We start from the raw sequence: 8,617 nt of genomic DNA on the forward strand, positions 1-8,617 counted from the left end.
GAGCGGATGGCCATATTTAGACTTCCTCACGGCTTCTTTTTGTTACTTTGGTTTTCCTTGTTTCCTGTGAGTCCTGTAGTGCACCGCTCTATGTGTAACCTCTCTTGTTAATGTGCTCTCATGCATACACTGCACACTCGCTCTGGTGTTCTTGCACTCGAATGATGTATTCCTTAAAAACAAAAATCTTAGTAGATTCTTTTGAACTACAGACTTTCTTTTGTCAAGTCAGAGAACTGTGTAAACTATCATCTGACTTACTTTTGCTCGAATTCCTAGGAATTCAGAACTTTCTTTTTTTTTTTTTGGTTTTTCGAGACAGGGTTTCTCTGTGGTTTTGGAGCCTGTCCTGGAACTAGCTCTTGTAGACCAGGCTGGTCTCGAACTCACAGAGATCCACCTGCCTCTGCCTCCCGAGTGTTGGTATTAAAGGCGCGCGCCACCTCTGCCCGACAGTCAGAACCTATTTTATTGCTTGTATATAGTAATTGTGGCTACTGGGGGCCTGTGTGCTTCTTTCTTACTCTGTCTTCTAATTTGCTTCTGTTGGTCTTAATATTCTTGTGTCTTTTATTATTTGATTTATTTTGAAGTTCTAAGTCTATGGACTTTATTTTCTACTGTTTATTTTTGCCTCTAAAATACATATTTACCCCTAAATTTACTTTGAATCTACCCTCTTCATTGTGAAAATACTAAGCAATGCTGTTGTTTGCAGCCAGTAAATAAGGTCATTGGTTCTTTCTTTCTTTCTTTCTTGGAAAATTTTTATTTATTTATTTATTTTTTATTTATCTTTGCAGAAAGTATTTGGGCGGCTATGTGAACGGTGCTTGCATCATTTCTGTCTGCACTCAGCATTCCTCCTCCTGTAGCCGGGGCTTTTCGGTCCTTCTGCTGAGCCGCGCTTTGCAATATTAAAGGCTGATGTTCTTGCCAACGAGCAATGACAGTGAATATTTAGCTAATTACCTCGCTCAGGTTTTGGTGTCACCTTTTACTTCTCTGGGTGCTAAAATACTCCATATATAAACTCAAAAAATAGTGTCTTAGTTATAAATTACCATTTAGCATTTTCTCCGAAGCAATGTGTAGTGGCTTTTTAATTGTAATTTAACAAATAAAGCTTTCCTGAAGATCTGAGAGTAAAGCAGCTCCACCGGTCAGCCTTACATACAGACTAGGTAATGGTAACAAATACATTTAATCCTAGTATCCACCATACACGTACCTTTAATCTTCATAGCCACACTAGTTGCTATAGAAACCAGGCAGTACACACCTTTAACCTCAGTCCTAGAGAGGATTATAAAACGGGAGGAGACAGCTCTCATGCACAGCCTCATTCTGAGATTCCTGGAGGCAGGATCTCCATTTCAGACTGAGGTCAAGGTAGGAGTCATTGGCTGGCGGCTTTGCATTTTGTATCTTCAGGTTGAGCCTCAGTTTCTCTCTGAGCTTTGTTAACCATGCTTCAGCAGTGTGTGATCTGTTCTGGATTCACCAACCAACGTTGACGGGCTGGGATGGTGACCCTCTATGGGCAGTGCTTCTTGTAGGTTTTTGTTTTAGTTTTTCAAGACAGGATTTCTCTGTGTAGCCATACTGTCCCAGAACTCACTCTGTAGACCAGGGAAAGCTGGCCTCCAAAGCACAGAGATTCATGTGTCTCTGCCTCCCTAGTGCTGGGATTAAAGACATGCACCCCCACCACCCAGCTTTCTTGTAGGTTTTGATATTTGTTAGTATAAGACAAACATATCCTCTCTTTAGGGATGATAGTATTGGGCACTAATGAAAACATCCACCCTCCCTTCCTTCTCCCCACAGTGCTACTGTAATGCACTTAGATATACTGGGGGTGCTTGAGCAAAACATGCAAGCATTTTTCCCATTTGGAAGTCAAAAGTGGTAATCTAAAGAATGCCCACATGGGCCTTTTCACAGAGAAAAAACAAAACAAAACAAAACAAAACAGCTCTATCCTTTCTGAGGTTGGCTTCCTTATGGTCAAAGGAGGGCTCTGAGCTAGCAGGGGACCCCAGTAGTGATCCAATGTCCTGCTCAAAGTTCAGCAATCTATCCAGATGGCCAGGAATCCATGGACAGTTCCCTAAGAGTGAAAACCAACCATAGATGATGGTGTTGTCTGGTGTCAGTTCTCACTGGTTCTGTGGAGCCATGTTTTAGGCTGTAAGTGTTCTTTCTGATGAAGGGGAAGCAGGGCAAGCAGGGCACTCCCTGGGATCTGCAGCCAGAGTCAGCCGTTTAGTGGCACAGTTACGGGGCCCATGGAAGAGAATGCATAGGCATCACCTCAGCCTTCAGGTGTTGGCTTCCGATGGAGCAGCATCGTCGCCTGCTTCTTCTTCATTTATTCGCTATGCAGACAGGTTTTTAGATATCATTGCTTCCATGGGGATCAAGGTAGGAAAGGTGAAGTTACAATGCAGTGATGGGGGCAAGGACAGACTTGCAGGAAGTGGGTGGGAAGTCTTAAGGTTAGACAAGTGTGTGTTTTAGAGAAACAGGTGGATCTGGGCTCAAATGAGCAAGGAGGAGAGACAGGACTGCAGCTGTGGGGCCGGCAGGGCTAAGGGCTGGTGTGGAGTGAAGTCTGAGCCTCTAGGTGACCTGTGCAACTTTCTCTTCTTTGGAATGGCCTCAATTTGCCTAATGCCTAAGGCATTTAAGGAAGTGTGGAAATTCTTTTAGACTGGGAGATTAGGGTCAGCTAGAGTTTCTGCACCTGAAAGTTGCATGATTGCTCCAGGTGCTGCCTTAGGCTGTTAGTAATTGTTAGTCAAAGGTCACAGGTGTCAGCTCAAGCCCAGTAAATTGCTGGAAAAGTTAGGAGGCTGTTTGGAAGCCTTTCCGCTCTTCAGTGGCCCCCACACCTAGAGTGTACTGGCCGAGCAATTGAGCGAAGAGCTGACTGGGTGCAGGCTTGAAACCTTGGAAAGCTGTTCATTTGAGTTAAACGCAGGGCAGCAGCTGATGTGGGGTGCGCACGCTAATCTCAGCACCCAGGAGGCTGAGGCAGGAGGTCTCTACACAGAGAGTCCCTCCTCAAAGTTGGGCTGTTTCTACTTACTATTTTTTTGTTTGTTTGTTTTTGACTCCACATCCCCAGTCCCCAAGCACTTACTTAAATTGCCCTCACAAAATAAGTGGCCAGAGCTTATTTTTTGGTGAAAACTGATGCCTGGAATTCAGGCCCCTCTTGCTTGCTGACATAGATCAAGTTGGGGCAAAGCAGACAGCCTGTAAAACTGGTAATCAAAGCCTGCACCATGGGCTAGAGAAATGGCTTAGTGGTTAAGAGCAGAATGCCTTCCCAGAAATACATAGTAAGCAAGCAAGCAAGGAAACAAACAAACAAATCTCGCATCAGTCATATTGCTTACAACACACAGGGTCTATCATTCTCCCCTGTTGCTGTGACATTCACAAGGGCAGTAGGGAAGGGCCAGGGAGGTACCACGCGTGCCTGTTCACACGCGACCTTCATTTGTTAAGAAGCAGGATGATGTCACTCAAACAGGATGGAGTGTGGTGCATTGTGACTGGCACCTGCCTCTGGGGAGAGAGTTGTTAAGTCCCTCTTTGTAGCCAAGTGTGAACATGTGACCGGGCCCTTTGTAAGCAGGTGTGAACATGTGACCAGACCTCTTTGTAGGCAGGTGTGAACACGTGAAATCTAGGGAGAGAGGAGCCTGTTACCTCTCGGTCTTTGGTCCCTCTATGGTTAGGTCATTTAGGTCATTTTACTTTTTTATATTTGAAAAAAAAAAGACAAAACATGAGTTTCTTCATTTCGAAATGCTTGTCTAACACCATTTAGCTCTCTCAAGGAGAGTGTGCGCACGTGTGCATGCATGTGTGTGCACATACAGATGTATCTCTATGATTATACACTTCTAGTCTGCCATACCTCTTTCCTCTTTTTTCTTTTTCTTTTTTGTTTTTTCGAGACAGGGTTTCTCTGTAGCTTTTGGAGCCTGTCCTGGAACTCCCTTTGTAGACCAGGCTGGCCTCGAACTCACAGAGATCCGCCTGCCTCTGCCTCCTGAGTGCTGGGATCAGAGGCGTGCGCCACCACCGCCTGGCCTACCTCTTTCCTCTTAAAGTGTTTCTTGTTTGTTTGTTTGTTTTTGCTGTGTGTGTGTGTGTGTGTGTGTGTGTGTGTGTGTGAGGGTGGTTCTCTGTGTAGCCTGGCTGTCCTGGAACTACCTCTGTAGACCAGCCTGGCCTCGAGCTCACAGATCCACCTGCCTCTCTCTGCCTCCTGAGTGCTGGGATCAGAGGCGTCCACAGCCACCTCCCTGACCCCTTGAGTTTTTGAGCAAAGCAACATAAATATAATAGTGCTGACAAGTTTATTCATTTGTAAGTCCTAGAAATCTTGCTTTTAACCAAGAAAATAGGGACTAAGGATGAAAATTTTGATCCGAGAAAGTAAAGCTCCCTGCTTCTGGCAATCGGCTAGTTGTGCCAGGGAAGGGTCAAATCTATTAGAACCCCCCCCCCCAGTGAAGCCAGGGGCCTGAATGACTTGTTTGTTTAAGTCAGGCAGGAAAGTTCAGTTCTTCCTTTGAACCTCAATAATTCCCGGAAGCGCAGTGAAGACGCTGGGTGGAAGAATGTGCTGAGCCCCGGCCTTTCCCAGCTCCGCCTGCCCTGCTCCACCTGCCACTGCCAGGGCTCAGGGCTGCCCATGCGTGGCGGCACCTGCTGATGCTCTCGTGTACCGCGATGTTCAGTGCTGGGCCCGTTCAGTCCTTGATCTGCCTTTTGTCAGTTTTGTCTGTTCAGCGTTCACTGTAGCCCGGTGCAGGTGTTCTCTACACGGGATGAGCTGTCCCATGAGACTGCACTCTCTGTGGATCACCCACCCGTCCGCATTGAAGTTCTGAACCAACTGGCGATGGATGTCCACTTACGTTTGCCTTTTCTTTTCCCAAATCTCTTTCTAGGAAATGACCCATTCGTGGCCGCCTCCTCTGACAGCTATACACACACCCAGTACCGCCGAGCCCTCCAGATTTCCTTTCCCTACAAAGGTAATGAATTCCATCAATCACAATAGGCACAGTGTGCCCAGCATTGGGAGGTTGGGGTGTAGGACAGACACCTTGTCCCCAGCAGTGAGATCAGGGTTCAGGACAGACACAGCATCCCCAGCACTGAGAGGTCGGGATGTAGGACAGACACAGCGTCCCCAGATGTGGAGGTTGGGGTGTAGGACAGACACATTGTCCCCAGCACTGAGAGGTTGGGGTGTAGGACAGACCCATGTCCACACGAGTGAGAAGTCTGAGATGTTGCTGTGAGAGTCTTGTTAACTGGAATCTTTGGAGACTGGGCTAAAGGTCACAATTTAGCTTTTACAGAACTCTAGTAGGCTTTTATTTAGATAGTCTGTTCTCCATCTCTTGTTGGTAAGAATGTCTTAGGATTGTACAAAGCTTTTTTAGATCTTACAGCATTCAGAACTTCTCAATCCAGTGTCTCATTTGAGAATTTTTCTTCTAGAGATAGGAAAACCGGGAGAGGGAAATTAACTGAGGTTGATTGGCTACTGCTAGTTTGGGTTTCCAGGCTCAATTATCTGTGTGAATATATACGAGCAAAGTGCTCATGTCTCATAGTTCCTAAATTTCCTTTAAAGTGAACAGCTGACACTAATCCTGGTTGCCATAACAAATGAAGGAGACACTGACCTGTTTTTAAGCGGTGTCTTGACCCAGCCATTATTTTCTTTCTGACTTTTACTTTAAGAAACGTAATTTAATTTCAAGTATATTGCTGTTTTGCTTGCATGTGTGACTGTGCACCCCATGTTTGCAGTGCCCACAGAGGCCAGAAGAGGGCGATGTCTCCTGGCACTGGTGTTTTAGATTGTTGGTGTTTGGTCTCTGGAAGAGCAGGAAGTGCTCCTGACCCCTCAGCTATCTCTCTGTCATCAGCGTACACTTTTAAATAACCTTCAGATGTATCCCAAACACTGCATTCTGTCTGGTCCCGTATACATACATTCCTATTTATAGGCAATCCTTCCAGGATACTGTTTTCAGAAGTTGTACCTGCCAAAGCCCAAATTTACTGTCGTCATTCTTCCCAGTTTATGACTATACTGTTGCAAGCAGAAGGTCCATTAGTAATGGTTTTAAACTAAAGCCTTACACTATGCAGATACGGTTGTTCAACACTGAAGGAAAAGTGAATTCGTAGAAAGCTGGGAAGGGAGGAAAGCGATTGCATGCAGAAGTCATATCTTCCCATCTTGTCTGTCTGGTGCTCTGAGTCTTCAGTGAAGTGCAGGAGGTGAATGCCGTCCACCACCACTTCACCTCTCCATATCTGAGTTTCATGAAGCTGTCGTTTGTGTAAACCTGAATGGTTCGCCCTGCATAGGCCCCACATGTCTAACGATGAACTTCACAACTTCTCTTTCTAGGATTCTCTGCACATCAGTTCTGCAGCCCAAAGCCAAAGTAAGTGAATATCTGGAGCTGAGTATTATGCTATAAAACAAAGCATGCTGTTTTTTTTTTTTTAAAAAAAATAAATGTTAACAGATTTAATGATGAAACTTTTGTAACAAATGTATAGGAATTTGTTACAAGAGAATAGGAAAGAAAGCAAGCGCAGGTCAATTCTCTTCTGTAGGTACCATTTGACATAAGTGGTTTTCATGAAATTCTAAACAGATACAAGTTAGTATGGCATGACCCATAGTTCTGTTGTTGTTGTTGTTGTTTTGCTTTTTGAGCCCTGGCTGTCCTGGAGCTAGCTCTGTAGACCAGGCTGGCCTGGACTCCGAGATCTGCCTGTCTCTGCTGGATTAAAGATATGGGTCACCACATCTGCTGGCGTGTTACGTTGAGTGCAGCTCAGTGTTCCTTGTCTGCATCTGAGGGATTCTTTCTTGGTCCCTTTGTCAAGGGCGGTAAACTCTGTCCGGCCTTGGAAACTGGACCCAGCCTTCTTCAGCAGGGAACCACTCGCAGTGAGGTGTCCCGTCCCGTCCTGATGTTTTATTTGCACGCCAAGCCTTCCCAGGGCCTCGGGGATATTTGTAATCATTCAGTTCATCAGGACAAGTTAAGGGGAAAAGACAGTGACCCAAGTGACGATGCCAGGCAGTGAATGACAGCTAATGAATGAAGTATTAGTCTGCGACAGAGGACCTCCATAGCAGGGTCTGTGCTCTGTGCGCGAGGCTTCGGGGAGGGGAGTTTAATAAATGCCCACAGAGGTGTGTGCATTAAATCACCCCCCACTTCCTTTTTTCTTCCTTTTTTTTTCTTGCTTGAATTTCTTTCTTTTTTTTTTAAACTGATTTTTTTAAAGATTTATTTATTATGTATACAACATTCTGCCCGCATGCCAGAGGAGGGCGCCAGATCTCAGTACAGATGGTTGTGAGCCACCATGTGGTTGCTGGGAATTGAACTCAGGACCTCTGGAAGAGCAGTCAGTGCTCTTAACCTCTGAGACATCTCTTGCTTGAATTTCTAAGATTTGAAGCTAGGGAAGCGATGAGAAGAGCCAGAAGCCCAGTAGCGCCCTCTAGACGAGGGTTGAAAGGATTGCAGTCTTAGATCATGCCTTTCCTGGCGCTCTTTTTGTCAGACAACTTTGACTGGGCCAGAGCCTCAGCCTTTTCCTTTTTCCAAGCACACACATGAAACTTGACCTCCTCTGCTGTCTGATGCTGTTCTCTGTCAGAAACATGGAATGCCGTCTTATAAAGAAGTCAGAACCACTGGGCAATGATGGCACGTGCCTTTGATCCCAGCACTTGGGAGGCAGAGGCGGGCGGATCTCTGAGTTCGAGGTCAGCCTGGTCTGCAGAGTGAGTTCCAAGACAGTCAGGGCTGCACAGAGAAACCCTGTCACGAAAAACCAAAACAAAAAAGAGAAGTCAGAACCACACGGCCTCTCCACACCATGCCCTGATTATGTGGCCACAGTGTTGTGTAAGCTGCAAAATTAAAGGACTAAGATGGGTGACTCTGTCTGGAGCCAACACTTGGGCAGCCAATCCGAGGCTACAGGACCCGTTCAGTGGTAGCCTTGAGAGCCGAGTGCCAGCCCAGCTAGGGATGGGGATTGTGTACGCTCTTCCCTTCCTGCTCTCTCTGCCTGTCTGCTGTTGTTCTGCCCACGGGCCATGGCTGTGTGGCTGCTCTTTCTAGTAGAAGGACAACCCTTACCCCGTCCAGCCCACTGTTGAGCTGATGGAAGATGAAGCACCCCTTGCCCCATGCAGCTTTGGGGCTGCCAGATTCTGGTTCTCCTGCTTCAATGGGTGCTTACTTCAGGTCATCCCAAGGGCCCTCACTTTCTCTCTCGGTATTTTGAAAATTTTATGCTAATGAGAATGTGGCCTGAAAGAGAGACCTACCTGATTGTTAGATGGGGAAGGAGAGAGGTAGAGATAGGCAGCGTCCATTGAACAATGTAATGTACTAGCTAGTTTTAGGTTAACTCAACACAAGCTAGAGTCACCTGCCAGGTTGGCCTGTGTGTGGTGCATCTTTTTTTTTTTTTTTTGAAAGTTTCTTTTTTTTAATATTTATTTATTTATTTATTTATTTATTTATTTATT

At 45.8% G+C, this 8,617-nt stretch overlaps 1 protein-coding gene across 7 annotated transcripts in view; it reads left to right on the forward strand.

Moving 5' to 3' along the window:
* Aff1 (ALF transcription elongation factor 1) overlaps window positions 1-8,617 on the forward strand; it is a 172,999-nt gene that overhangs the window by 123,237 nt on the left and 41,145 nt on the right. For all 7 annotated transcript variants that reach the window (XM_050155848.1, XM_050155849.1, XM_050155854.1 and 4 more), the window contains 2 exons: window positions 4,977-5,063; window positions 6,461-6,497. In XM_050155848.1, coding sequence (XP_050011805.1) covers window positions 4,977-5,063; window positions 6,461-6,497 — 124 coding nt within the window. The remainder of the gene's footprint in view (window positions 1-4,976; window positions 5,064-6,460; window positions 6,498-8,617) is intronic.

The sequence above is a fragment of the Alexandromys fortis genome, unplaced genomic scaffold (genome assembly GCF_014885135.2).
Source record: "Alexandromys fortis isolate MF-2015 unplaced genomic scaffold, M_Fortis_MF-2015_v1.1 scaffold_87, whole genome shotgun sequence".
NCBI lineage: Eukaryota > Metazoa > Chordata > Mammalia > Rodentia > Cricetidae > Alexandromys > Alexandromys fortis.